At 49.6% G+C, this 27059-nt stretch overlaps 8 protein-coding genes across 8 annotated transcripts; 3 read left to right on the top strand and 5 right to left on the bottom strand.

Moving 5' to 3' along the window:
• Positions 1-4457: 4457 nt before the first annotated feature.
• On the top strand, positions 4458-5404 carry F5B22DRAFT_608126 (uncharacterized protein). The gene is made up of 2 exons (XM_047975051.1): positions 4458-5139; positions 5260-5404. The coding sequence occupies exon 1, from the start codon at positions 4759-4761 to the stop codon at positions 5080-5082; it is 324 nt and encodes a 107-aa protein (XP_047830349.1). The 5' UTR covers positions 4458-4758; the 3' UTR covers positions 5083-5139; positions 5260-5404.
• A 1053-nt stretch (positions 5405-6457) lies between these two features.
• F5B22DRAFT_199567 (uncharacterized protein) lies at positions 6458-8695 on the bottom strand. Its single transcript, XM_047969584.1, has 2 exons — positions 8226-8695; positions 6458-8175 (listed from the first exon to the last, which is right to left on the bottom strand). Exons 1-2 carry the CDS (start codon positions 8441-8443, stop codon positions 6579-6581), a joined length of 1815 nt encoding a protein of 604 aa, XP_047830348.1. The 5' UTR covers positions 8444-8695; the 3' UTR covers positions 6458-6578.
• Positions 8696-11347: 2652 nt separating this feature from the next.
• On the bottom strand, positions 11348-12671 carry F5B22DRAFT_646922 (uncharacterized protein; the record flags this gene model as incomplete). The annotated part of the gene is made up of 2 exons (XM_047978794.1): positions 11348-12431; positions 12484-12671. The coding sequence occupies 2 exons, from the start codon at positions 12669-12671 to the stop codon at positions 11348-11350; spliced, it is 1272 nt and encodes a 423-aa protein (XP_047830347.1).
• On the bottom strand, positions 12588-13570 carry F5B22DRAFT_199535 (uncharacterized protein). Its single transcript, XM_047969583.1, has one exon. The coding sequence runs from the start codon at positions 13383-13385 to the stop codon at positions 12738-12740; it is 648 nt and encodes a 215-aa protein (XP_047830346.1). The 5' UTR covers positions 13386-13570; the 3' UTR covers positions 12588-12737.
• Positions 13571-15502: 1932 nt separating this feature from the next.
• F5B22DRAFT_199407 (uncharacterized protein) lies at positions 15503-17485 on the bottom strand. The gene is made up of 2 exons (XM_047969582.1): positions 17157-17485; positions 15503-17094 (listed from the first exon to the last, which is right to left on the bottom strand). Exons 1-2 carry the CDS (start codon positions 17360-17362, stop codon positions 15696-15698), a joined length of 1605 nt encoding a protein of 534 aa, XP_047830345.1. The 5' UTR covers positions 17363-17485; the 3' UTR covers positions 15503-15695.
• A 2337-nt stretch (positions 17486-19822) lies between these two features.
• Positions 19823-21349, top strand: F5B22DRAFT_199368 (uncharacterized protein). The gene is made up of 3 exons (XM_047969581.1): positions 19823-20100; positions 20165-20933; positions 21008-21349. Exons 1-3 carry the CDS (start codon positions 20050-20052, stop codon positions 21091-21093), a joined length of 906 nt encoding a protein of 301 aa, XP_047830344.1. The 5' UTR covers positions 19823-20049; the 3' UTR covers positions 21094-21349.
• On the bottom strand, positions 21290-23033 carry F5B22DRAFT_199359 (P-loop containing nucleoside triphosphate hydrolase protein). The gene is made up of 6 exons (XM_047969580.1): positions 22910-23033; positions 22711-22838; positions 22521-22650; positions 22321-22440; positions 22027-22251; positions 21290-21961 (listed from the first exon to the last, which is right to left on the bottom strand). The coding sequence occupies exons 2-6, from the start codon at positions 22771-22773 to the stop codon at positions 21606-21608; spliced, it is 894 nt and encodes a 297-aa protein (XP_047830343.1). The 5' UTR covers positions 22774-22838; positions 22910-23033; the 3' UTR covers positions 21290-21605.
• Positions 23034-23191: 158 nt separating this feature from the next.
• F5B22DRAFT_199208 (apoptosis-antagonizing transcription factor) lies at positions 23192-25795 on the top strand. Its single transcript, XM_047969578.1, has 8 exons — positions 23192-23346; positions 23426-23528; positions 23589-24414; positions 24501-24746; positions 24804-24943; positions 25023-25108; positions 25211-25365; positions 25424-25795. Exons 1-8 carry the CDS (start codon positions 23286-23288, stop codon positions 25604-25606), a joined length of 1800 nt encoding a protein of 599 aa, XP_047830342.1. The 5' UTR covers positions 23192-23285; the 3' UTR covers positions 25607-25795.
• The last annotated feature ends 1264 nt before the right edge of the window (positions 25796-27059 follow it).

Genomic DNA, 27059 nt, shown 5'->3' with positions numbered 1-27059 from the left:
GACCCCCCCCCCCCACCGCCCCCCACCCCCCCCCCGCGCCCCCCCCCGCCCCCCCCCGCCCCCCCCCCCCCCCCCCCCCCCCCCGCCCCGCCCCCCCCCCGCCCCCCCCCCCCCGGCCCCCCCCCCCCCCCCCCCCGTGATGGCGGGCGGAGACAGCAGAGGTACTCACATGCACACCACCGGTGGGCGCGCCAGACATGTACCGGCAGTAGGCAATATAGGTAAGTAGGTAGGCTTGAAATGGACCCTTGAATTGACCGAACTTGCGCCAATTCAGGTGAAAAAAAAACAAGAGGCCGATGGGGGCGTTTGCAGTGCATGTCGATCCTCTTCTTGCTCGCCCTGTTGGAGGCCACGCAGAGTGATGCTCATTGAAACCTATCGAGAATAGAAAGAGGGCGTCTACTACGCTCCGCGCTCCTCCAATCCTCCATCACTCCGTCCACCAATCTACAGAGAGCATTTGTTCTGCGTGCAGCAGCATAATCATCAAGCTCTGATCCGGTGTGCAGAAATGCATCCAGCTTATGGCCAGCCGCCAATATCACATCATAGGATCTTAGATAGTCCCTACAGTAGCCAGACGAGTGTTAGCAGGGCTTAGGACATGATGATCCGTGGTCTGCCGTGGACCGGAGCCCAACGAAAACCGTGCCAAGTCCACTACATACATGATATTCAACCCCCATGTAGCGAGAGTCTGCGAGAGCCTGCGGTGAGGTATTGTCTGACATCAGAGGCATCAGAGTCGGCATTGGACGGCAAGGCCCACTGTGGACATTTCCAAATGCTGGGGTGTCGGCAATTTGTCTCGACTCACAGCCGCCGCCAAACCACACACAGACAGACAAACCCACGGTGACTGATGCACCGGCAGCTGGCAGACATCGTACGACGTGTCTATCTCGTCTGTATCGTCTGCATCGTCGTGTAGAGCAAATCGTCAGCTGTAGGCGAAACAACTACTCAGCCCCCGCTGCCCATACAGACTAGGTGTTGAAACAGATGACTGGGTACGGGCGAAGATCAAGGCGAAGATCGAGAAGAAGCCGTTGTTTCATTGGCACAACAACTGAGTCTGCAACGAGCAGTTCATTCTTCCAGTGGATTCCGACTTCCGTGTGTTTCACTCATGCAAACCTCAAAGCATGGCAGACATACCTATCATGCTGTACTACCTACGATAAACTAACCACACACCAGATCACAAACAGGAACAGTTGCCAACTGACAATTGGATATGCTACTTAACAGCAACTGTCCTACACCATACTGATTACATACATACGCGCAGAAGCTAGTCTAGTACATGCCCGATCTGACTGCTGGGCGGGGGCGGCTTCACCGCCAAACAAGGGTTGGCGGTGCTCAGACAAGTGAACTTGAAAATCCTCATGCTCTCGTGAGCATAATCCCTACTAACTTACTTGGTTTACTTGTGAGCATAATCAAGGCTAACCAGAAACAATTCGATACTAGCTACATATGAGTTGACTGAGAGCGGGAAATGAGATGATGAGACCCAGCAAGGCATGGCTTATCGCACCACGAGCAACGATTGCCAACCAGAATTTGTGAATCCGAATATCGGTACGTGATACATGGTCCAACAAAGGCTGGGCAATTATGTTTCATTATCCAAATCGCGACAACTCAGAGACGACGTGACCTGTGCAAATCGAGTGGCATCTGCGCTACTGTATGGCAGACTGGTTGCATATCATATTGAAATACCAGTAGCGCAGACTCTGATATGCCGGGTCGGTAACCAATCAGAGAAACATGAATGGTAGCATATGATGGGGTTCTCCGACAAAGGAATAGCCCGAATGCCCCTGGGCCCAAAGGTGCCCTCATACCGTCGTACAGACTCCCTCATACAAATACGACAATATTCCAAATACCCTTCCCACACCTTGGACTCAACCAACCTCTACACGCACGCAACCTCCTTCCTGTACCTAGTGTACGAACCTGTCGGATCGAAAGTCCCTAGTGCATCTCCACCAAACTCTTGTACCGATGATGCTAGCACGAGCAAGCTACTGCACTCCGCCCGCCACCAAACACCATCCTCTTGCCGATGCCGAAGACGACTACGACAAATACCTATGGTGATGATGTCGATTGAAAACATCGAGGTTGAGTGTCGTGCCAGCCTCACAATCAGAACCCCCATTGCCACGCAGCAACATGACATCGTTCGAGTTAGCCGGGTGAGATCTTGTCGCAGGTCAAACCTCCCGTTCCAAAGTATGGGTCACATGCTTGGGTATGTTGCTCTCATACGAATGTGCGAGTGCAATTCCCTATTTCGATTAGTGACATAATGATCTACCGGAACAAAAACGGTGGGATCTGGTAATTCCAGTGACCTGGTTTGAGTGACGCGTCGAAGCAACAGGCAGACCCAATGCTGCAACGAGTTACGCCAAGGAGTGTCGGAGAGTTGCACCATTAGAGTCGGTAGGTATTTGGAAAACCTCCCTGGGCCGAGCTAACTAACCCTTACCTACCTCACTCAACCCTCGGCAAACACCCGGACAATCTCTCGCAACACAAACTACAGCCATACACTACTTAATAGTCTTCCATCAGCCAAGTTCTCGGCAGATGATTTCATAGGGTGAGATGGACAACTAGGTAGGAGGGAGACGCCGAGCGGTATACGATTATATTACCCTCATCGTTGTGCCCATCTTACAAAGACAGCACAGCCAGCCCCAATTATTTGTAAGCGTTGCTAGTGTCTCTGTTCGTAGTACATCGCGAGTTCGGCATCGTGGTCAATAGGGCCAATGTCCCATCCCATCCCATCTCCTGCATGCGGCAATTGTCCTCCAGCTCAGTTACCTACACAAGTAATTCAGTCGTAGGTAGAGGATCGGGATGAATCCGACAGATGGCACCACCTACCCAGATAGGCGCCTTTACCCCGAAAGGACAATGCATCGAAGCAGCACACAGGTGGCAATGTGATGCGAAGTTCACGCCGGTAGCCGTACGAGGCAAAGACATTGTTGCGGTCTATCGTCGGTCCATGTCGCTCAACTCTTATTCTCATCATATCTTCGTCATACGTAACAGCTGGTAGGTAGGTAGGCAAACGCATGGATTTCCACTACCAGCAAGTGAAAAAGCGTCCCGGGCCAACCAGTAGCCGCCACTGGTCTCGACAGACATACGACTAAGAAGCATCGTTCGTGAAGAATCGGCGTTGGCGAGACGTGACCAATAGAGAAATGCCCATTCGGGAAACCTGTTGGTTTATGCTACCCAGGTACCCCCTGGCCGAACAAGAGCAGAGCTCAGGCGAGAGCGGCTTCGCATCCTCGCATCCGCACTGCACCCGCCGCTGCGCTGCAGCGATGCATGCAATACTTAGCACGATGCGATTCGATTCACTTGATCGCATCGGGCGCCAAGGCTGTTTTTCTACTGAACCCCCGCCGATTTTCTCTAGCCCACGAGCCCTCCGTCGCAACATTACCGACCTTAAAACCGTACGATCTATGTCTTCGTCGCCAGGGACCAGGGAACAACGATCGAACCTCGTTCGATCTCTCGCCATCAGCTAAGTATGAGCTGTAGTCCCCTTGCTCTTCAAACGTAGTTGTTGTTCTTGTTCTTCCCCGTCTCAGTGGCCACTTTACATGGTAAAGCGAAGTACAAGGTATGATGTTCGCGATGTTACCCCCTCTGGCCACCCGTGCCTGAACGCCAATGCGCCGAACGTGATCGAGACTAGCGAATGGGCCCTGGTTATTCAGTGAACAGATCAGATCACTCCGGGTGCTCCCGTCAGACGGGCATTCTACATCCAGCGTCTAGCGAGGAGGCCGAGGGGCGTGACCTGGCCGATTTTTCCGAGATCACAATCGGTCGGTCAAATCAATCAATCGATAAACCCAAGCGCCGTACCCGCTCCGCTTCCGACAACGTCACGTCACGTCACATGCTACTACCCGTCAACCAACAGCCCAGCTAGGACCTCTCTCCAAAGCCAGGGCCAACAATTACCTATCTCAGTATCTGCAGCCTGTCCCAGCCCTACCTATTCCATCCTGTGATGATCGCAAGAAAATAGTAGGTAGGTATGTAGGTAGGTAGATCAATAGCGGATTTCCTCTCGCGTTGCAACCTAAATACCATCTGTAGAGTGGGGTTGCAGACAAAAGACGCCGAGATCAAACGTTGCGATCTACGATTTAAGCAGGCATTAATACCACCGAAGAATGAACCGATGGAGAAGATCAGAACGAAAAAAAAGAGAAAAAGAAAGGCATACAGTCCACGGCGAACGGCAACCACCGCGTAACCACGGCAGAGGTTCACCCCGCCCTTCCGCATACACATAGTTAATAACTTGACTCCAAATCGTTCTGGGTATTGCGATGCTGTTACGCTGCTGCTGGACATATCATATGTAATGTAATGTGATGTATTAATTATCTAGGTATTGTCTGTAAAGAAACGAATTACTCCAAGCGCTAAAAAAACTTCGTCTGTCTGATGCTCATTCCCATTCCCGTTTTCACTTCCCTGCCTTTTCTCGCATTTCTCGCTTAATTAGTGTCGCAGTGTGCCCTGAAACCCCCGGGTTTACGTCATTCCTTGTCCCCTGCTCTACCTGTCTGTCTGTCTGTTTTGTTTCTGAGTATATGATGTGTTTACATAATAATGTATGTGGTGTACGTAAGGCGAGCGAAGTAAGTAAGCTGGTCGGATGTTTTGCCCCTGGCTCGTCCCGACCGATGCATGGCACGTGCGCGTTGTCGCGAACTCAGAGCGAGAAAGTATCTCGAGATTTTGATGTTTAGATCAACATTATATCGCTCTCGCTCGCTCACTTATTGTTTTTCTTGCTTGTTGGCTTGTTTGCTGGCCTACTTAACGACCCCCGGACGAGTTGGGGGAGGAAGAAGAGGCATGGCTCCAGGCGTTATCAAAGTACTGGACCATCTGCTGCCCACTCTGACGCTCGCTGGCATACCCCATGGCCACGCTCTCGTGTGTCTCCCTGGAGCTGAGGTACTGATCCAACGGAGTCGGTTTGGTCGAGTGGGAAGGTTTCGAGGATGAGATGTACGCCGAGTCTCGGCTTGAGTGCTTGAGGAATGTCTCTTGGTGCTGCTCTTGCTGGGATCTCTGTTAGGGTACTCTACTTCGTCGGTCCAACGTATAGATAGACGGCTGTATTGGGTGAGGTGGATTGGGAGGAGATGGGTTTGTTGACTACTGCGTTTTCGCTCGACTTACCTCGAGTGAGCCATTTTGTCAATGCTTTTGAGTGTACGATGTACCGGTTGGATGACTAGGTGAGCGTGTGAGTGAAACCACCCCTGGATTTGTGATCTTCGTTTCTAAAGATGTGATATCAGGTAAGAGCGAGTTTTCGCGAAGAAGACCATGTGTGGGAGATTGAGTTGCTGTAGACTTGTGATCGTTGCTGCTTCGAAGACCTTGTCATGTCAATGAGGTTGTTCAGTGGCAGCTTTATATATCGTTCCCTTTATCCTGAACAATAACGTTCGATAACTTTTAAGCCTTGTTCCTCGTTGCTCCTGTCCCAAGGCATTCTCGAGAAGGGAAGAGAGAGCTGAGTGATACAATCGTGAGTTTCAGGTATCGTTGCCTGACAGGGACTGGATACCTATTACCCTTCTGTCCCTGGAGGATTTGAGTGTTCCGATGTTGACGAGAGAAGTGGTCAGAGTGCCCTTCGTTGTTATTGAGAGATGAGGAGGGATTGGGAGGGCCCCAGGAAGATTGGGAGTTACTGAGCCGGAGTGTCAGCAGGTACTTGTTAGTCTTGTCCGATTCAAGGGACCTAGGGACTTGAATACAAGCAGCCTGGATTTATATGTAGCCTGAGGCATATAGAGCCCTTGAAGCCTTAATTAGCGCAACAGTTAGTGCCCTACTATACTCCCCGAATTGATTCTGGCGCAGACAAATAGACAGAGACAGGGGATGGCCGATATGTGATACATTTTGCCGTAGCATAGAACCAAGTGCTTCTAGCGGCTCAGTTGCAGAATTCAACACTCACACGCGCTGCTCTAAGCGATACAGAGATCCGGTGTGGGAAATGAAAAGTGATCTGCGATCGAGATGCTAACCTCTCTGGAGAAATATCATAGACACTAGGAAAGCTTTTACAGATGTCGACTACTATATCAAATTCTAGGGTTCTCATGAAAAGTTCAATTGAAAGTTCATACTGAGACAACAGTATTAGAAAGGAAAAGACATAATATTCTATTTACTCCGTCAAGAGTACATACGAGAGCAGCTGTATCCTCTGACATGAACGAGAATCTGCTATGGAAATGAGTATGACTTTGGAAACCCCGGATATAAAGATATCATAAATGTTCCCAACATCATTTTTCATTCACAATTAATTAGCGTAGGAGAACTCAATAGGCCCAATAACATCAGAGCATCAAGGAAGTAAAAATATGTCCCAAAGATTCGCTTATGAAATGCAGACAAGTGTTCAAAATAACATAAACAAATAGAGGGCTGATACCGAAACGAACAGACAAGCACCGCCTGCACGATTATACCCTTTCTCATCCCTTCGTGCGCGAATTTGACTTCTTCAGCTGCCGCATAGCATCATCGATATCAGAGGTACTACAAGGCCGTTTGTGGCGGCATGCTTTGAGATGGGGTATTCGATTGTCTATCCGAGAGAACGTACTTGTGCAGTTTTCCATGGGACAGTGTATCCGGGGTCTAGGTCCATGCGTCTTCATGTGTTTCTTCATATATTTAGGCTGGTCAGTTTCGTATTTACATTCCTCGTATTTACATTTCATGCATTTCCCTTGTTGTTTGGGGGAGGCAGCTTTGGATGCGGGCTGCGAAGTCGGTGTTTGTGAAGCTAGTACGGACGACGAAGTGAGGATTGGTGGCTGTATCGCGGACGGTTCGTCTTCACATGGTGAAGCCGAAACAAGAGATAGTTCATCTGGTAGTAGGTCCGCCAGTTTTGCTGGTAGGCTGGCCCTCGTCGATAATGAAGTGTTGAGGTCATGGTTTTGAAGGAAGGTCTCATAATCAGTGATGGGCTCGACTATATTGGCACTGTTCGGGGCTATCTTAATCCTCAAGTTGGGCATAACATGAGAATCCGTGTGCTGCGCAAATGTAGATGGTAAGGTAGACGAGGAGGCGACAGTGTCTGCCACTTCTGGCACATTGTCAATAGAAACTAGAGGTTGGTTCCAGAGTCTAGTCCCGACATTGCTCCAAGTACCAGTGGAACGCGGGTTCAAAGGGCCGCTATGTGCACCAGTTTCGCCGTCGATAGCTGTCACACGATGGTTGGCTTTTTGGGGCGGTATGTTCACAGTATGGTAGCGACGAACGATAGTAGGCGTTTGTTCGTAAGTGCAAAGCGGCGTGGAAACAGTAGTGGACATTGGGATTCCACTGATAGTAGGTCCTGCAGGTATTTCAAACAGAGTAGGCAACTCTTGGGCTGGAGGTGTCTCTGAAATCGCAGACATTTCTGCGCGCACCTCTGATATACTAGAAATTTCTGATGGAGTTGGTACAAAGTGTAAATGCCCATGCTCGGATCCTGACCAGTATCGTGATGGACTGTTTTCAGAACTTGACGCGCCGGATAACTCTAAAGGAGAAGCCAATATCTCAGGGGCGTAGGTGCCCCGTATGTCTGTTGGCAGTTCATCCAATGTAAATCCGGGCTGACGGGACTGATCCCGATGATAAAGTTGACCATCTGGCGCTAGACTACTATTTGGAATCGATGCACCTTGGAGTCGAACCGAGCAGTTTGTACAAAACGCACAGTTTGATGTTGGCTGGGTTGCCGGCTGCCCGTTCCCTAGACCTTGGAAGAAATTCTTTAGCTTTCGCCCAAGATGGTCTTTATCCCACGAACACCGTCTGCCTGTCCGGACTCTGAAAGATTCGTACCGGTGGCATGTCGGGCACCAGAACTTCCCATCGGCGAATCTCTTACAGTGTTTTAGATGCAACAGCATAGCTTTAGAGCTCTCGAAATATTGCCAGCAATCTGCTAGGGGGCAACGTATTTGGCCGCTTTGGTCTCCGTGTTCGTCTTGTAGCCAATAGATTTCAAGCATTCTCGCGTAAAATCGAACCTTACTACAATCGTCCAATACATCCGAACGGAACCTTCAAAGTTCATTAGTAACAATTAGAGCAAGGAGGCACGTTCAACATACAGGCAGCTTGGGTCTGGCGCATAGCTTGTTTCCATACCCTGTCGGTAGGGGGGACGAAAGATAGCTTCCTGGAGCCGTTGAAGCTGCGGCGAGACCAGTTCCAGCTCGGATATGTAGGGAACAAGTTCCTTGCCGGCAATCTGATATTGGTTTCCGTTCATTCTGTTGGTATTCACAAGCTTTTGGCTAGAAGGGAACAAGGTCGGAGTGCACGCCATTTTGTGATCGTACGGATTTATTATCTAGAAAGAAAGGAGCCCGTAGATATCCCACAGATAGTTTGCACTTGATGGCATATATGGCATGTGATTTAACTCATTCTCTTGACAGCAGGGTTGCCCTGATTTTGACGGAAACGAGAAAAGAACGAAGGGATATGGTAGAGGCGGGCACGCTTCCTACGCACCCAAGAAGGGAGAGAAGGGGAACTGACGCAGGCGAGCTCGCACACATAGCTGCGTCAGCGTGTATTCTCAACCACTGCACGATATGCCGAGAACTCTCCCCAGCTATCGTCACATACTCCCTGGCTCAAGTTGGACATCCATGGCGTTTTCTGCATTTTCAGATGTCGATGGATATATCGTTTCTGATTCGCAAGAACACTCGGGTACTTCGGATGCGCGAGGAAGGGCACGCAGTCCTGGTAGAGATCAGGGAAGTTTCTCTCCCAGGTCACTGTTCAACTAGTCACAAAATATCCAATCAGCGGGCGTTATGAGATGCGAAGGATGAAGTGGAAAAAGGCAACCAAACTGCGTTGTTCGAGGTGGGGAGAGCAGGTTGCCTTTCCCTGGCCGTCAAACCAGCTCAACCCGAAGGGACCTCATGCAGAGGTGGTGATTCCCTGGCCAGGGCATTATAGACTAGCAGGCGACTTAATCAATAACCTGGATCCATGGTCGTCAGATTTACTTCGTCGCTATGCCGCCGATTTGCAGGGACCCGGCGCAACGAAGCAGGTAGGTTTCTGTGTACATCCCCTGGATTCACCCGTAGCAACATAATTGTGCTATCGCCTTAGTGTTGGTGCGGGGGAACACGCTTAGGTATGGATAAAAAGGGCAACCCGATCGAAAGAAAGGCGCTATGAAATCTTAGGGTGACGGTTAAGGGAACGAGTATCAAGCTGATTGTAAACGTTTTTCGAGAACTTTATGAAAAGCGAAATATTCAAATCTTTGAGATTCCCACAACTGATATAGAAACTGAGCAGAAGAAAGCCTGAAGGCTTAGTAGTAATATCGCCCCCATGAAGAGATGAATCTGCCTCGCAAAGAATAGAATTGCCAGAATAGGGGTAGCGCCGAGCGCCATTTCCTTCCCTCCTCATAGCCTCTCTAGCGCTGAGCAATGCATCTCTAAATTTAAACGCAACCAGACCCTCGAAAATCCGATACAGGCGAGAGAACTAGTGAAAAGTCTAACTAGTATATCGGCCAGAGTACCAATGAGGTACAAAAGCAACCTTCATGGCCTTCCTCTTTGGCCGACATAGGCCCCCGGATGACTGCCTCGTGTAGGACGACATATGGACCTACAAGGATAAAGGAGGGGTATGCTACGATCGTCTTCCAGAGCCTGATTCAACGAGAATGGTGAGATGAAGAAGACATGTAAAGCTGATAGTATACTGCGCAGCAGCATATCGTTTTCGAAACAGACATCCATGGCCGTAGCTATTGGCAAGCAATTAAATCATAATAAGCGAAGCGATAACATTTTGTTTGGGCATGAAGTTGTGAACCGAATCAATCGCAGTTGTTACTGTGATGCTTTTCGGTGTAGGGGCAAGGGGGTGGAGAAGGGGGATGGGGGGAGAAGGGCGGAGGGTTGGGCAACTCGTCGGCTGTGAAACCCAGAGGGTGTCTGGCAGGTGTCCTGACCACTGCCCGGAGGCTCTGCTCGCTCGAGATGTCTCCAAGACAGCAGTGCCCTTAGAATACAGCGATGTCCCATTGAGGGGTGGTGGCGTATGCACATTGGTTCCACCGTAACATCGACCCGACGCCACGTTGTCGCTCATACACCCTTCCATATTTGTAAAAGATGGCGATGAACTGGCGTCTCATGGCGTAGATCACGTTACAAGAGACTGCAAGTATTCCACTGGGGACATAGAATCTGGGAAGTTTGAGTATATTCAGCCGTCTGCTTGATGTTTAGCGGGGAGTGCACCTGGATAATGAGAGTACCACTTCACGAGAACACTGTTATATCGAATACCATTAGTCAACTTGGTCGCGGTCTATCCGCCTACCATGTTCCTCAATACAGACAAACAGTCAATAGCTCAAGATATCTATCTAGCTTAACAAGTTGATAGTTGCCCAGCTGACGTCGTTGAGGAAGACGCCCTGGGTATAGACACGTGACCAGCACTGTCAGCTGCCTAGCGAGCCGAAGCGGTACGTCATACAAGCCGCCAGTCTCCTGCAAGGTAAGACCCCAGTCACATCATATAATTAGTAACATCGACCATACTGCATGACAGTCATCAAATACGCTGCGAGCATACAGCCTTCATGGTCTTCATCATACATCAAAGAGAAACCCGTTGTCTCATTGGTTTCAAAAGACTGTGTTTAGGGGAATTCGAGACCTAGTGACATATCCCACCCCTAATTGTGCACAATGTCATACAGCCCATGAGAGATGACTGGCAAACCGGGACAGTATATGTCAGATGAAAACGACGCGGTTAGTCCTATTAAGAACTAATAACTGACTGCCTCATTATACCCCACGCGACAATAGAAAATACCGCTAGGACAAAATGGTAGTCGACCACCTGATACCAACTAGCTAGTGGTACGATAGATGAGTGTCAACTAGAAGGCCGCACATTGAGACATCCTCTACAATTCTCTACGAGACTCGTTCCGCTTTCTAACCAGGTAAATAACAAAGCATCGTTGAGATGAACGTCATTGATTATAAGCATCTATATCTAGAAAGGTATGTTAGATAAAGAGGCTGTCGGGATGAAGAGATTCATCCAAACCATGACAATTGCAGCAAATACTGCAAAATCGGATATATTATAAATAAAAGCAAAGGAATACGCACGTCTGCTCTCATCGCCCTTCGCACAGATCAGCCTCTATCGATTGCGGCGCAGACTAAAGGCCACGTGGGCCACTGCTATGCCGTTTTGTAGGACTCGGGTTGTCAATCTTATGAATTCGCTTGAGGTGCGCCTTCAGATTGTCTGGTCGGGTGAATTCAGAGTAACAGTTACCCTCAGGACATGGTATTACGGTGCGTTCCTCATGCGTTTTCTTGTGCTTCCGCAGGTATTGATTCTTATTTCCCGTCGGCTTCCATCCGCACTTATCGCACTGCAACTCCCGTTCGGGCGAGACCATTGTAGAAGAGGACTCCAAATTGGACGTTTGTGTACCCAGTGCGGGCGACGAGGTGGCGAATTCTGAGAAAGGTTGCACGACAAGCAGTTGTGCCGGTGAAATGGTTGTTTGTTGGCTTTCTGTCGTGATCATACGGTTGAAGTCATGGCCCCCTTTGGAGAGAATGCTTCGATTCAAATCGCGGTCATAGGCCTGAGATCCGTCCTGGGTTATCGCCATGTGGCGGTTGTCGTCGTATGTACTCGGAGTATCGAAGGAACATGGGCTAAAAGACATTTCCGCATGAGTAGCAGGTGAGCGGGAAACATCAGATTGCGGACTGGTTGTCCAGCTTGACACGCCTGGTAACTCGAAAGCCGAATGGTGCTCACTTGAATCTATTTCATATCGCTGGCTGTTGTGAACCGAAAATGTCAAATGGTTGGGTGGATGGACAGTAGATGCTTGACTGCTGTCTTGTGTCAATTCCTTCTGGTACGGATTCCAGTACGTAGAACTGTATCGAGAGGCTGACTGGTCGTTTTCTGACCCTTGTGGCGAAGTCCAGGGCTTTTGTGGCAGCTTTCGCATCATATAAAGTTCGTCATCCCACGAACACTCTTTGCCAGTCCGAACATTGAAAGATTCGCCTTGGCGGTATTTCGAGCAACAGAACACTCCGGTAGCGAACTTCTCGCAGTTCTTTACATGTTCCAGCATCGCATCAAAATGGGCAAGTTGTTTCCCACAATCCGTGAAAGGGCAACCCAAATAGTTAATTTTGCCGAGTATAACGAGCTCAAGCCATCTTGCATACCATCGAGCTCTAGCACAGTCGTCCACAACCCCAGATCGGAACCTTGAAATCTAGTGAGCACCAAATTGTAGTCAGGAACACCTGCTCAACATACAAGCAGCTTGGGTCTACACCATGACAGGTAGCCCTATCACGAAGGCAAGCAGTGCCGAGGTTAGGGATTTGGGGCCGTTGAGACCCTACGTCCGGTACAACTTCGACAAACCCTAATGGAGATCCGTTCGTTGCAATATAACCCACAGGTTCGAGGTGAGGATTGATTGCGGGAGGATTGCCCGCCATCTGGTTAGCGTTCGGATACATTATCTAGGGCGAAAGAGCACACGAAGCAGAGTTCACATTGACCGTTTACACCAGGTGAGTGTGAGGCATAGTATGCATTTGTATTTTGTCTATAGACAGCAGCACTGACTTCTTTGAAGTAATCGAGAATAGAGACGAACGCGGGGACGTTTGTGGTGGCATGAGGAAGGGTTCGAAGGGAAGTGCCAACGACTGGCACACATTCACAGCCATGCCGTGTCGTGGACTTCCGGCGATGGCAGAACTGCTGTTCATTATTGGGCAGCTTCTCTCGACAGAACGAGGAAGGGAGCAAAGTGGCAAGGTGAAGGTACATGCAAGTCTTCCAGTATAAAGAAGGGAGCGAAGGGATATGAAAGAGAGCGGTACGCATTTACAGACACGCCGGCGTACGCTCCCAACGACCGCCGATCCGCTGTCCATCGTCGGGCAGCTTCCGTTGACAAAGCGAGGAAGGGGGAGGGACAAGACGAAGGTACGTACAAGTCTTACAGTATAAGGAAGGGAGCGAAGGGACATTGGAAGAAGTTGGCACGCATTCACAGCCGCATCGTCGTGTCGAATGTATGGTCTATTGTTCTTTCTCAGACAGCTTCTGTCCCCTGTCCAATCACTTGAATTGGGTATGAAGTCTAAGTCCTGCATCCTAGTAGCCCTTCCCCATTTCTTATTCGCAGATACGGCAAGGAGCATCGGTCAGCCAGGAAGGGCACTGACTCTAGTGGCAGGGAAATTGGTTCTCGCTCTTCGCTGTCAAACTTGTCACAAAGTGTCCAATCAGCAGCCGCTACTCATACAAGCCTTATAAAGTGGAAAAATGAAACAGGAAAGTATTGCTTGACTGTGGAGTCTGGTTGCGTTCTCACAGCGGTACCTTGCTTGACTAAAAGGGATTGTATGCTGAAGGGCCATGCCTTCATCAGGGCCATAGGTATGTTGGCTTGTACCTTCAATTGATACGCATGATTCTACGGTTTGTGTAGATCTGGAAAAGAGTCTGAGGAGGCAAAGAAGTAATGAATTTGTACATACCCTAATTTGGCTTGGAGCATCATAACCGCCTTAAGTCCTAGCGATAGTCGGAGAACAGACCAAGGCGTGAAGAGGAGATTGATTGATGGTGTTAAACGTCGTAGGGACTATTCTGCGTTGCAGTTAGTCCGGGCCTCCGCAAGGGCACTGGGACGTGTTATGCTGTCCACTACTGTTCTATATACATAGTGGCTTCAGGGCCAGGCGGGAAGAGGACAGCGTGAGCGAAATAACAAGGAAGGTAAAGCTCTAATCGATGATGAGGAAATCATCTAACGAGATGGCTCCGAGCAGAATCGGAATACTGATAACTGAAGAGCAGACGCCGGAATATATATCGATGGTTTCGCCTCGACACAATGTTTCTGATGCCGACTAAAAGAAGTAAGTCCTTCGTGGGGGCGGAAGGCCCTTCATGCACGTCCATCATCGCCCTTGCGACGTTAAACACTATCAATCAATCAATTGAAAAGCTCTTCATGGATGGAAATGAATCAAATTTGGGGTGGCAGTGAACGTTCTCTTCTTCCCTTCTCGTACAACTTGGGCACTAATCAACACGTCTGAAGTTGAACGTGGGAAGAGTCCGTAATAATTCAAATGGGTGAGAATTAGCGAGGATCTACGTATATCGGAAGGGCAGTATGTCATCAGCCCACCCTCGAGCTCTTTAGCCCTTCTCTTCGAAATGTCATTAGTGTCCGGATAGCCACAGCCTGCAGGACACAAGTGGATTTACATGGATGAAGGAGGGGTATGGCTTGGGTATTCAGTCAGAGCCTCGTTCGAGGAGAACGAGAGATGAAAATAGTACAGGCCAAATTTCAAATTCTTGCGTCATCTTCGAATAAACTGGTTCAGTTCATGATCTAGGCCAGAAGGTAAAATCAACAAGACCATGCAAATTTGTGTTAGGTCTGAAGGTAGAACTGACTTGCTCGCCATATTTGCTGTGATTTATCTCCATGTATGAGAGGGGGATAGAAGGACCTGCAGGCTTGGACAATCAGCCGGCGAAGGGATCTGGTTAGGTGTCTGGCAGACCTTGTGGTCCCTGCCCCCCGCTTACCCGAGAAGTCGCTTGGGGTAAACTATGCATGTTCTGGAGTACTTTTATGATGCAACGAGTTCTCGTTGAGGTGTGGTGGCATATGCACCTTGGTTACACCGTAGCATCGATTCGACGCCACATCATTGTTCGTATACGCATATACGTTCAAGGAAAGCTGCTACTTATGACTCGCAATCCTGCGAGTTAGGTTGTTTTACGGGTGGCAGTGACTTTGGACAAGTTAAGCCTTGTAAACATCAAATACAGCCAGTTATCTTCATAATATCTTAGTGGGCCGTGCAAAGGGTCGAGGTGTAACTTCACCAAGCAGGACCTCACCGGGCAGCAGCAAAATAAACTTGATGAGTCAATTCAGTCACGTTCTTTCGTTTATCTGGTGCCACATCGCATACTACATAAATTATCCTTTAACCCAGGAGCAAGGAAGTCTTCGTTTTTAGGATACCCCTATCCACATCCAAGTCTAGTAGACCACGGTTATGGCTGCTTCGCGCGATCGCTTCCGGTAGGTTAGACTTCGTTTTAACTGCCCTCCTATAGTCCTGGCCGCAGCCCTTCCGTAGCCCCTATTAAAGTGAAGACCTATCTCGCCGCTATGTCCGGCCTGCGGTTCGGCTGCTTGCGCAGCTGTCGCGTCCAAGGTTGGTCTTCGTTCATAGCCAACTAAAAACCGAAGCCCTTCTATAGTCTGAATACCTTAGTGGCGTAAATATTTTGCGAGCATGTTGTCTTCATAGTGATCATCATACACTAAATGAATTCATTCTCGCATGAATGCGGGCAGAACTAACTCTACAGCATTTGAGAATTTAACAACTGGTGATACAAGCCACTTCCCTTCATAAGAATGTCACATAACCCATGAGGAAAAACTGGTAAACCTTTGAGGGAGCCGCACATCATAACGCCCTTTGTGCTTCTCTACGAGACTCCTTCCGCTTCGGCTGGCCCGCTGACCTAAGACTATCCAAGCTGATTCGGCGCCGTTTGACAAGGAATTCCGGGTGAGCCTTGCGAATGTGATTGGTGAGGTTGTCTTGTCGCGTGAAGGACTTATCGCAGTATTCGCAGGGGATCGCGTTACTTTGATGGGTCTTCAGATGCTTCCGCATGTATGGCCGCTGGTTCTCAGGCCTACCGGTGGGTCTGAAGTCGCAGCCAGCATGGGGACATTGGAGGAGGTCAGGTCCGGAAGACATGGAGGAGGGAGAGACGTCGCTATTGGATTGAGAAGGTGCAGATGTGGATGAAGAACGGCGAGGCCCTGAGTTCTCTTGCGGAATGAGAGATTCGTTAGGAAAATGGAGAGTATTGAATGGGAGAACCTCATTTGATTGTGAGATGATGATTGGGTTAGTATCGGCAATACCTAGCCCATCCATGTCCGTTAAGGGACCCAGAGTTTCTCCTTCATTAAGCAGCATATTGAAACCCCAATCTGGGGTTAGTGGTATGCTCGGCAGAGCAGACTGGCGGGTGTCTACTGTCAGAAGCGGCACCTCACTGCGACGACTAATTTGGTTCCCTTCTGGAGCTACTGGGAGCGGCTGCGTGGCGATGGCTATGCCCTCTGCGGGGAAGCGGCTCAATACCGGAGACTCGTGTGTATGGCTAGTGGGTGCAGGGGAGATATTACTAGCATAGCCCGATTGACCCAACGATGCAGACGACAGCTCAGAGGGGGATATCTGGTGACAGGGCGTTTCCGGGGTAATTGGTCCATTGTATGACGGGTGTCTGGCTACCCCTTGATTGCTCAGATACTGCGATTTCCGAGTCATCTCGCCGAGTTCAGAGATCGTGGTATTCGGAAGCTCAAACGCGGCAGATGTGACCTGCTGGAATGGATCGAACGTATCTTCAGATTCTATGAATGGTATAGGAAGCTCGGAAGGTGATAGCAGGCCCTTGCTGGGCGCATCACTCCGCGATAGGTGACAAGAGCAGAAGCAGTGCGGCTGCCCACGATTTCCAGAGATTTTTTGCAACGCTTTCATGGACTTCTGAAAGAGTTTGCGGGCAAAGTTGACTTTATCCCACGAACACTGTTTCTTGGAGACGACCTTGAACGAGTCGACCTGTTGGCATGTGGGACACCAGAACTTGCCATTTGGAAAGAGTTTACAATGCTTCAGGTGTCGGAGCATGGCCTTGGGGTCCTTGAAATCTCTCTCTGGACAAGACGCCATCAGACACCTATATAGGGGACCGTGCTGCTCATCCTCCAGAAGGTAGAATTCTAGAGCTCGGCCCCAAAACCGGCTTTGGTAACACTCATCTAGCACCGCAAGACGAAACCTAGAAAATTGTCAGCAGTCACGCAGACGAAATAGAGAGAGTATAAGGGAGTTTATCCTTACGAGCAGCTATGTTCTTGCGAAGCTGGAGGTGTAACATAACCCTGAAAAGGGGGCGGCGAAGAAGGAGCCAGTAGCCAATCGTACGTGGCTAGGCCGTTTGGACTAAGCGACTGATGCATTGGCTGGGACTTCATATTCGACGCCGAAGCTTGAAAACTGCCACCGTCCGGCGAATATTCATTTGAACCGTAACACTTGAAGTTCATGATTCACCAGTTCTGAAACGAAGCATATAACAAGTATATATTCTGAATCCAAAAGCGAATATCATGCCAGGTAAGGGTCTTCGGCTCTCATACAGGCAAAAACGATGTCACATTTCCCCAGAAGCAAAATCTGGAGGCGAGTGTTCCCGTTTTGATGACGCCCGAAGGGACTGGACTGAAGGGTTCGGGAAGTTCGGAGTCGTGAGAAGGAGCCGCACTTCAACTTTCGCATTATGTCTGTCATCGCCTATTGCGACTCTGTGGTGAATGGACTATCGCATTGCCCTTGAGTCCCCTTCGCAATTTGTGGCGTCGATATCCTCCTCATACCAATATTCGAGGAATAGGCACGCCAAGGGCAATATCGAGGCTGTAGGGACTGCGGTCGGTTGCAAGCGTCGCCGGCAAGGGCGCAGTCACCGAGATGTCCGAAATCGAGCAGGGGAGACGTCCAATCAGGAGGCGTGGATGTACACAAAGTTTCCATAAAACTCTCAGATGGAAAAAAGGCAGCAGAAGGGCATTGCTCGAATGCATTGGCTCCAGTTGCCTTCCTGGCGACCCATTCCCTCCGGCAAAATCCGTAGACTCGGCTGTTGCGCTGATGGCCAATTGTTTCCAAGCAGATTTCGGTGGGCAGTCTAGTTTGCTCAGGTGGTCTCGGTAGCATAGGGACCCGGGACATGATTTCTATTAGATGAGAAGCCCTTGTAGATCAGCGTGCGAAACTGCCATCGCGGCCGCGATCGAATCGAAGTAGGGAATGGTAGGGAAGAGTAGGCAACTCAATGCTTTGCTTTTGTTGAAACACTTCAAGACGGCATTGAAGCCTCTAGTAAGAGAGGGGAAAGCTCGTCAAAAGGGACTGAGGGATTTGATGCATAAAGCCAAGGCCAAAAGACACAATGATAGAGGGAAGAAACAGACGACGCATGATCGATCATACAACAAGGACTCACATGGGAACATAAGGGAAGAGACTCCTACATTTAATACCTTAGAGAACTGCACCTGTGTTTGCACATACCCGCAATTGCAAAAATAGATTTAAGGGTCCGTCTGAAAATAGAAAAACCGCCAGCACGGCCCAGTCTTTAATCGCATTTGTCCAGCCCTATGAGAGACCGCCAATGCCACATTACTGCCATAGCACATGGAATTTGGCACGATACACGATGCAGGACCCCCAAGCAGCTACATCGTAGGCAAAGACATGCGAGTTGATTACGGTCAGATCATGATGCTACCAAATATAGACGTAGAAGAGGCAGTAATCTGGGTGGGAGGCGTCTTGGTGTGCCATAGACTGCCAGTGATGGTGTCTGGTAGGTTTGGGGGCGGTGATAACAAGAGCCTACCAAGATCATCAATTAGCCTAGCGCCGAAGCTGACAAGCCATTGACCTAGGACAGTTCCCGTGCTGCCTTGGACAGGTGACTGGAAAGATGTCAAGGTTGATTCCATCATTTCAATCCTGATCCTGCCCGGCTCCCTTAACCCATGCCATGCCAGGCCGAGTAAGCATAGCGCCTGACTCGGTCGAAGATCGATTTGACGACAAGTAGGCTCCGTCTGCTGCGCAGTGAGGGGTAAGAAAGGATAAACGACACATCTTTCCTCTTGTAGGTATCATTCTAGTGATTGTGGCTGCATGCACCTTCACCAGACCGTCACATTGCAGGCTGATCTGAGTGCATAACACGTATCGAGATAGGTATGCAGTTTATTCAAAGATGACTTACCTAATACGATGTCAAGCCACAGGTGCATAGCCACTTATTCTATCGCCACAATAGCTTACATAATAACTACAGCAGATCATCTGTTATATGCTCTCCCGTAAATCAGTACTCATTTCTTCGGGTCTATGTGACTATCTACCCTGATAACTGGCCAGGCAGTGTCATGACAGATAAGTAGTGTGGCACGCACAATACCGAGTACCAAGCAGGTCATCATAGCTAATCTGCAGTTGCCGTCAGCACCCAGCTTCAGGCCGAAAGATACGGACAGCCTCCAATGTTCTGAGACTGGCAACTGAGGTGCGGTAAGGTCAAGCGCTAGGCGATCAAGTGTACGAATGATTCTGAATGAAGCACGTGAAAACTTGGCTGGATTGATATTTTATTTCGTATAGACTGAATCAATGATAGTAGGGTTGACTAAGTCCTTAACAATTCAGAAGCCGCCCAGATGTCCGACAGCATAGCATTCATTGATCAGTACCACTATAAAGGCAAAGCAGGTCTCGTAAACTAATAATGTTAGTAGTTAGGCATTTGCATCGACTGCTATAATTTCATTCAAATACTTTTCTTCCGTGACAACGATAGGTGAAGTGAGGTTGAAAGAGCATAGTAGGAGCAAATGGCCGCTGCCAGCTGGGAGCAGCTGCCTCTTGCGTTCACGGGGTCGGCGTCCAAATACAGAAAAAGTGGAGACACCGAAACTGGATAAAGTCCCTTATCGATAGATGACACTGCATGCCAAATGCCTGAACAAGTCCGGCTGATGATACTGGCCTGGTCGTTCAATGAGTCCAACCCAATCCATCCTTACGTTTCTCTTCATCCCACGATCCAACACAGCGCCAAACCAGAATACTCTCTTCTTATTTCTGACATATTTCTTGCCGTCATAGCCGCCCCGTAGAGTGCCTGCTACGTATAGAGACCTGCGATTCCATCATGGCCGATATTACAAGCATTGAGGAAGATATCAAGCAGTTCCGAGAACAGGTACGTGTACTCTCGTCCAACGTGAAGCCCGAGGTAGAAGCTGACAATACCTGCCGCCGATTAGCTCGATGTCGTGGAAACCGGTCTGAGAGATGACCCCAGTAACGCAGAACTCCTTGCTCTCAAGTCTGAGTTAGATGATGCGCTTTCGCTGCTGAACGAAACACTTGCTGAACTGAAGCCAACAAAGGCACCATCAAGGCCGCAAGCGTCGCCGCCACCCCCGTCAGAGCCGCCCGTCCAGGAGAAGTGGTCGCGAGAGAACCATCCCGCCTTCAAGAAACCCCCGCCGCCCGAGGAGAAGGATGTCGACGCCGGCCCCGTCAATTACAAGGTGAACGACAATGTCATGGCGAAATGGGTCTCCGGAGATAAAGCATTCTACCCCGCCCGCATCACCTCCATCACCGGCTCCTCGACTGCGCCCATCTACGTGGTCAAATTCAAGAGCTATGACAACACGGAGCAGTTGCGCGCCAAAGACATCCGCCCCGTAGCACAAAAGAGGAAAGCCGATGGAACCCCCGTCGGCACCGCCAGTTCATTTGCCACCCCGGTTCAGCAGCCGCCACCGCCGTCTTCCGCTTCTACAAACCCCGGCGTGATATCTGCTGCTGCCAGTATCAACCCTGAGCTGGCCCAGAGGAATAGGGAGGAAGCCCTCAACAACACGGGCGATGCGAAGCCAAAGGCCAAGAAGATAAAAGCGAAAAAGGAGCTCGAGGCGGGCAAGAACAAATGGCAGGAGTTCAACAACAAGTCCAAATTCGCCAAGACGAGCAAGTCGAAGAAGGAAAGCATGTTCCGTACTCCAGAAGGTGTGCACGGCAGAGGTAAGTTGGCCTGGACTGGCTTGGTCACCATCCCCGTCTAGTATCTACTCGCTAACCTATCTCTATGCACGCAGTTGGTTTCACGGGCTCAGGACAAGCCATGCGCAAAGATCCTTCGAGAACCCGCCACATCTACCAAGCCAATGAGGATTTGGACTAACTCCAGTCGCAGAAAATGCTACGCGAACTTCATTGCCACGCAGGATTATGTGGGATGGCTCTATGATGGTGTCCGGGGGGTGTCGGCGTTGGGGAGTCGGTTAATAGGCTTTGTTTCCTCTCTCTCCCTTAGTCATATAGTCTGTATGCTAACGTGTATCATGAGTGGGACGCCATGTCATGCTGCCGCCAATCGCTTGCTGAGCGTCCGCGCAAGCTAGCTATGTTTAATCAGAGCGAAGTCATTCCTACTCCCTCTCGGTCCGCTGTGTTGATGTGCTAAGCGCTTGTTGTATACAGGGTATACTATCCAGCCAGCTAGCCTACGCAACCGCCAGCTTTCTCCCAGATGCCGGTTCTGCACCCGGTGTCTGTATCCGTATCTGATATGCTGCCCCTTTGAGTGATGTTTCGCGTAGATAGTGATGTATGATCGTACAATGCACCCTACGTAATAATACATGATATCGTTGTGACAAACCCCTTCATCCATCTTTCCTAGCCGCGACTCATCTATCTTGGCTCGAGACCTATCTTCGCACCCACTTGTCGAGCGATATCGATGAACGCCTTTCCTCTATGGCTGTCGGGCTCCGATACAACTGTGGGTTTGCCTCGTTGTCCATCATCTCCAACGTTTTGATGCAAGGGGATGTCCCCAAGTAAATCGAGCGAATGATTTTGGCACAGCTCCTTTACACGTTCGTTGGATCCAAACACGGCCGTGTCCTGATGGCAGTGGGGACAGCTAAACAAGGACATGTTCTGGACGAGGCCGAGGAGGGGCACATTCACCTTTTTGAACATGTTGATCCCCTTAACAGCGTCTTTGACGGCCAGCGTATGAGGCGTCGTCACGATGACGGAGCCTAATAGGGCTGCATCAGCCTAGATTCGACGCGTGCCCTGTTCATAACGATGGGGAGATTCTTACCATCTAAAATGATTTGCTGCGTAACGCTGAGCTGTGTATCACCCGTACCCGGAGGCAGATCGAGCACTAGAATGTCCAGGCCACCCCATTCTACCTCGTGCAGTAGCTGTTGGAGGGCTTTCATAACCATGAGTCCGCGCCACACCACTGGGGCGTCTTCGCCGACCATATACCCCATCGACATAGTCTTAACGCCATAGTTTGAAAGGGGAAGTAGTTGGTTGTCTTGCTTTTCTGTTAGCGAGCGTAATGTAGATATTCATGGGGAAGAGGTAGATGGTGTTATGTACGTACTGGATGATAATCGTGGTTCCCCGGAGAGATCGAAGAGCGTGGGTATGGATGGCCCGAATATGTCTGTGTCCAGGATGCCGGCGCGATATCCCATTCGCGCGAAAGCAAGTGAGAGGTTTGCTTTTATAGAGATGAGAGTTAGCCTAGAGAGTTCAGATGGCATTCTTGAGTGAGTGAGGATGCCTGTATGTTAGACTCACCCGCCACTGTGCTTTTTCCCACGCCTCCTTTCGCTGACGACACGGCGACCACTTTCGCAACGTCTTTGATCTTTCGCCGCTCGGGGAGACCCCGCTGCATGCGAGGAATAGATCCTGTTCGCGGTAGGCCCTAAAGTGTTGTGAGTCGTCGGGTCATGACTGGATGTGTAGATCTTTGGAAGAGGCTTACTAAGGGGTTCTCATGCCGGAGGGGTCGTAAGGTGTGAAAAAGTCGGGCTGATGCGCCTCTCATACTGAGGGTTTTCAGTTTGGCGAAACTCAAACTACTTTTATCCCTTTTATAAGTCGAAAATGAGACTTGTAGGATGAGTTAGACTGAATTTCCGTCTCAGAGATTTTGGTCCTGGGAATCGGTCGATAAGACTTACTTGACCAAGTTCCAACTACTCATCTATATTAAATTTCTTAGGATATCATATAAATCTATATACAAAATATAGATGGTTTTCAAGTATCGTCATCTCATACAATAGATGCTTATGAGAATAACCTTGGAGTTAACAGCTACTACCTAGTAAATTATAAGTATGTAAATACGCTAAATCCAGTACTTAGGTACCTGATTCGACCACTGGCGCTGAGCTAGCTCCACTATATCCCACCTATGAATACTGCCACAACTTACCGCTAAAATTTTCCTAGGCGCTCTACAGGAATGATCGCATCTTTCTGTGTAGTCGTACCAGAAGGAGAAGCTCGACAACACCAATCGGACCTTGCTCTCAACAATTGGACTGTGACAAAATGGTCAGAAAACATGGCCGTGCCCGTGAACTAGCGGACCTGGTTGAGCGACCAGTGAAAGGTATTCTATGCGCTTTCCTGCTTGTACACGTGCCTGTGTAACTGTATTTATTATATGCTCACATAACTTCCATGGACAGACTATGATCCGGAGTCGAACGTGGTTCCCAGCGACGACGACCAGAGCGGCGACGAAAGCAGCGACAATGAGCCTGTCGGAACCGAGCATTATGTCGCCGTCGGGTATGCGCTGCCCTGATTGACTACGCCCATCCGCCCTTCGTCTACTAACTACTTTGCCAGCAAGAGCAAACTTCGTCGTAACGAGCCCTTGAACCTAGGGCCTCAATATAGAGGAACGCGAGTGTCCCGCGAAGCCCTTGAAGCTGAAGACGACGGCGAACATCTGGACGAGGACGAGGACGAGGAAGAAGAAGAAGAAGAAGCTGAAGATGACGATGACGATGACATCTCGTCCGACGACTACGAAGACGCTCGCGAACAGTTCGACGACCCCGACGCCGCTAATCTCGAGGCTGACCAGCAGGGCCAAGAAGATGATGAAATCGACAGTGACGCTATTGTTGGCGAAGAAGACTGGGAAGAATTTAAGAAATTTGCCAACGCAAGATCGAAGTCTACATTTAAAGAGAACGGCCGTGCGAAACGACCTACGGCTGTTGATTTCATGAAATCGGATAGTGAGGACGAAGATGAGGAGGAGGGAGAGGAGGATGAGGATGAAGATAGTGGCGACGAGGAGGGGTCATCAGACGACCTAAGAACTAGCGGCTTCATTGACGACGAGGCGGAAGAATCCGATGATGACGAACCTGGTTTCTCCGATGAGGAGGATGGATTGTCAGACGACGGGAGCGCGGATGACAGCGACGATAGTGATGGTGAAGAAGACGAGGACGAAGAAGAACAAAATGACGGCCAGAAGAAATTAAAGCGCTCAACTGACTCCGGAATAGCAGCATCAGTCAAGGAAATGATGGGCGAACAGAGTGTTGTCAAGTCACTGTTGAGAACTGTGGACGCAGATGTGCAGAAAGGAAAGGCTGTGCAACGTCAACGGAAGGGTTTTGACACTCTACTCAACATTCGTATACGCTTGCAAAAGTCGGTAAGTCGATCGGACTCGCAACATCATGCCCTGTGGCGCGTATGCGTTACGCCGTGATTCGGTAATTACTGACACTGTTTCTTTAGATTGTCGCTATAAACTCCTTCAACTATGTGGATAAACCAGAAGATCAGACGACAGAGCCCTACGAGGCAGCAGAGCGATCCGCCCTACAACTCTGGAACGCCCTCGATGACTTTCGCACAAGCATTCACAAAGGAAAAAAGCGGAAACATGCCGAAACAGACGATGCATCCATCACAGCTCTGTGGGACAGGATGGAGGTCCACGAGAAATATCAGTCCGCGCGGAGAAAACAAGTTTTAGAGAAGGTAAGAATCTCCCATCGGTTTATTATCGTGTGCTCTCTAACTCTATGACCCCCTTAGTGGTCTCGAGATGCCAAAAAAACAAGTATAACCGCTGGCTCTGGGAACAAATTCACTCGCAACACGGAGAAGCCTCTTACGGCCATGCTCAGTGCTGAGCTGGATGCCCCGGAAAGACTCATCAAACGCACGCGGACTCCGTAAGTTTCATCCTTTCCTCCCCTCTTTCATTTAACGTTGGTTCCCTAGAGTCTTAATACTAACTTTAATATCGCGCAGTCGATCATGCGCGCCTTATCACGTTGCCCAGAAAATCAACGAGGACGAGTCGATTTATGATGATGCCGACTTTTACCAATTGTTATGTAAGTTCAACATTGCGTTTTACAGCGCTCTGTCCAGAGAGTCTCCCCCGCTACTTTGTTACATCATGTATAGTAGATTTGAACTGACCTAAGATAATTCAGTGAAAGAGTTGGTCGACCAGCGGTCTGGTGATGGCTCTGGAACTGGTCTGCAAGCCGCAACTGTTCGATATGCGGCAGCAAAAGAAGCTAAAGCCAAGCGACATGTGGACACAAAAGCCAGCAAAGGTCGGAAAATGCGTTTTGCGCCTCTTCCTGTAAGTCTGCCCACCTCGTATTCATAGCGCACATGCAGTGCTGACAAACCGGGTTTAGAAACTGCAGAATTTCATGGCCCCTGAAGATCGACGGGGCTGGGAGCAAGGCGCCATCGATAGGTTCTTCGGTACGCTCTTTGGTCAAAAAATGGTCTTGAATGAGGAAGAAGCAGAATCCTCCGATGAAGAGATGGGTGGTGTTTCGGTGGAAGACCAAGGGCTGCGGCTCTTTAGAAATTAGTTAATAGAGCCCATCCATCGATTGAGTAGTATGTAGCATGTTGATTGTGTAGGAACGTTAGGATCCGGAAAAGGAAACCAGCGCGGCCTGAGATCGGCACTGATCGACTGCTACGTACCAACCCACAAATAGGACCACCCATAGCAGATGTTGACTTCGGTTCGTCAATGAATACGAGGTGGAGGCATTCCAAAGCTTTATATATGGCCCTGAATCACCACTGACCCGGATATCCTCATTTACTCTTGTGTTGGCTCATTCCGAAGCAGTTCTTTCGCCATCATCAATCGAGTGCATTTTCAGGATACTTTCACGATCGAGTCGCGTTCGACTTGACAACAGTCGGACTCTAGAAATAATTTCGGCCTTGGAACTCCGATGGCACCCCCTACACTCGGCTATTTTCAGTTTCCGTCCCGCCAGTGCTACGCAGCTAGCAGCTCTGCCGTCGCAGTCTCTTTCCCGAATAGCGAGTTGGAGCTTCATGGTTTCGCATGTGTCAAACCTCTAGACCGACAAGCTTGGGCATGGACGCAACGTCACTTGGCTTGCTGGAATGATTCACGATGCGAAACTCCCATGGCAACTCTCATTCCGTCGAGTCACGATGCAATCAACCAAAGACGGCAGCTCACGCCCTTCAGTTAGCATCACTGCCGCCGTCTCGACCGGTGGTTAACCTCGCCATTAACTTGATTGGGGTCTTTGTCTCCTACTAATGATACATAAACTAGTGTCTTTTGGTCCTTCGTGCCGTGCCGACCGGTCTGTCCCGCCCTCATTATCACACTAGATACTCATGAACTCGATGCTAAGAAGATCTTTACTATTTTCGCACTCCACCTGCCATGTCTTGCCCACCCCTAGGTGGTTTGCTCTAGCACATGACTAGCATCGGGGTTACCAGCTCGCTCACAAGTCGCAACGAAGCCACGAAATAGTTATAGATCGATTTGTAACTACAAGGACATCACTGCGAGCTCCACAAGATCACGGCCAGAGTATATGATTTGGGAAGCTCGATAGGGCGAGCGATGCTTTCAACAGCCACGCGTCCACGGGCGGTTTGCAAGTCATGAGTTAAGGTTTGCGGGTTACGTTACCTTGTATCATACCTCATAATTCAAGCCTTTGGGTTGGCTTCTATGTTGGCCGACACACTTTGGCTTTAAAGTATTTTGGCGCGCACACCATCGCGACAACTTGGAGTGGCTCTCCCGTGGCGTGACATTAGTCCCCTAAACAAGGAACATTGCCGAGATTGTAGGCCAGCTAGGAACACCAAGGGAAGCATGCGAGGCATGCAGTACTCAGTATGTTCGCGCACCTATTCAGCAGGGGCTTTATCCTAAGTGCCAACCGGCGCTTCTTCGGGCGGCAACCGAGCTTCCTGATTGGGGGCTCACGAATCTGATTAGTCTTAGAACGAGATGAATAGGTAGAATGGGGGATG

The sequence above is a fragment of the Xylaria bambusicola genome, assembly GCF_022495145.1.
Source record: "Xylaria bambusicola strain CBS 139988 unplaced genomic scaffold F5B22scaffold_23, whole genome shotgun sequence".
NCBI classification, from domain to species: domain Eukaryota; kingdom Fungi; phylum Ascomycota; class Sordariomycetes; order Xylariales; family Xylariaceae; genus Xylaria; species Xylaria bambusicola.
Note: the sequence above shows the minus strand (reverse complement) of the source record. Positions and strands in the feature narration are given on the sequence as shown.

Coding starts and splice junctions, on each gene's coding strand:
- F5B22DRAFT_199407 (XM_047969582.1), bottom strand. CDS start 17,362: ATGAACTTCAAGTGTTACGGTTCAAATGAATATTCGCCGGACGGTGGC. Junction 17,095..17,156: donor TCGCAAGAACATAGCTGCTC/GTAAGGATAAAC, acceptor ACAATTTTCTAG/GTTTCGTCTTGCGGTGCTAG.
- F5B22DRAFT_608126 (XM_047975051.1), top strand. CDS start 4,759: ATGGCACGTGCGCGTTGTCGCGAACTCAGAGCGAGAAAGTATCTCGAG.
- F5B22DRAFT_199535 (XM_047969583.1), bottom strand. CDS start 13,385: ATGCTCCTTGCCGTATCTGCGAATAAGAAATGGGGAAGGGCTACTAGG.
- F5B22DRAFT_199208 (XM_047969578.1), top strand. CDS start 23,286: ATGGTCAGAAAACATGGCCGTGCCCGTGAACTAGCGGACCTGGTTGAG. Junction 24,415..24,500: donor GTATACGCTTGCAAAAGTCG/GTAAGTCGATCG, acceptor CTGTTTCTTTAG/ATTGTCGCTATAAACTCCTT. Junction 25,109..25,210: donor CGACTTTTACCAATTGTTAT/GTAAGTTCAACA, acceptor AAGATAATTCAG/TGAAAGAGTTGGTCGACCAG.
- F5B22DRAFT_199368 (XM_047969581.1), top strand. CDS start 20,050: ATGGCCGATATTACAAGCATTGAGGAAGATATCAAGCAGTTCCGAGAA. Junction 20,101..20,164: donor TCAAGCAGTTCCGAGAACAG/GTACGTGTACTC, acceptor GCCGCCGATTAG/CTCGATGTCGTGGAAACCGG. Junction 20,934..21,007: donor AGAAGGTGTGCACGGCAGAG/GTAAGTTGGCCT, acceptor CTATGCACGCAG/TTGGTTTCACGGGCTCAGGA.
- F5B22DRAFT_199359 (XM_047969580.1), bottom strand. CDS start 22,773: ATGAGAGGCGCATCAGCCCGACTTTTTCACACCTTACGACCCCTCCGG. Junction 22,651..22,710: donor TCCGGCATGAGAACCCCTTA/GTAAGCCTCTTC, acceptor ACAACACTTTAG/GGCCTACCGCGAACAGGATC. Junction 21,962..22,026: donor GCAGCAAATCATTTTAGATG/GTAAGAATCTCC, acceptor CAGCCCTATTAG/GCTCCGTCATCGTGACGACG.
- F5B22DRAFT_199567 (XM_047969584.1), bottom strand. CDS start 8,443: ATGGCGTGCACTCCGACCTTGTTCCCTTCTAGCCAAAAGCTTGTGAAT. Junction 8,176..8,225: donor GCGCCAGACCCAAGCTGCCT/GTATGTTGAACG, acceptor TGAACTTTGAAG/GTTCCGTTCGGATGTATTGG.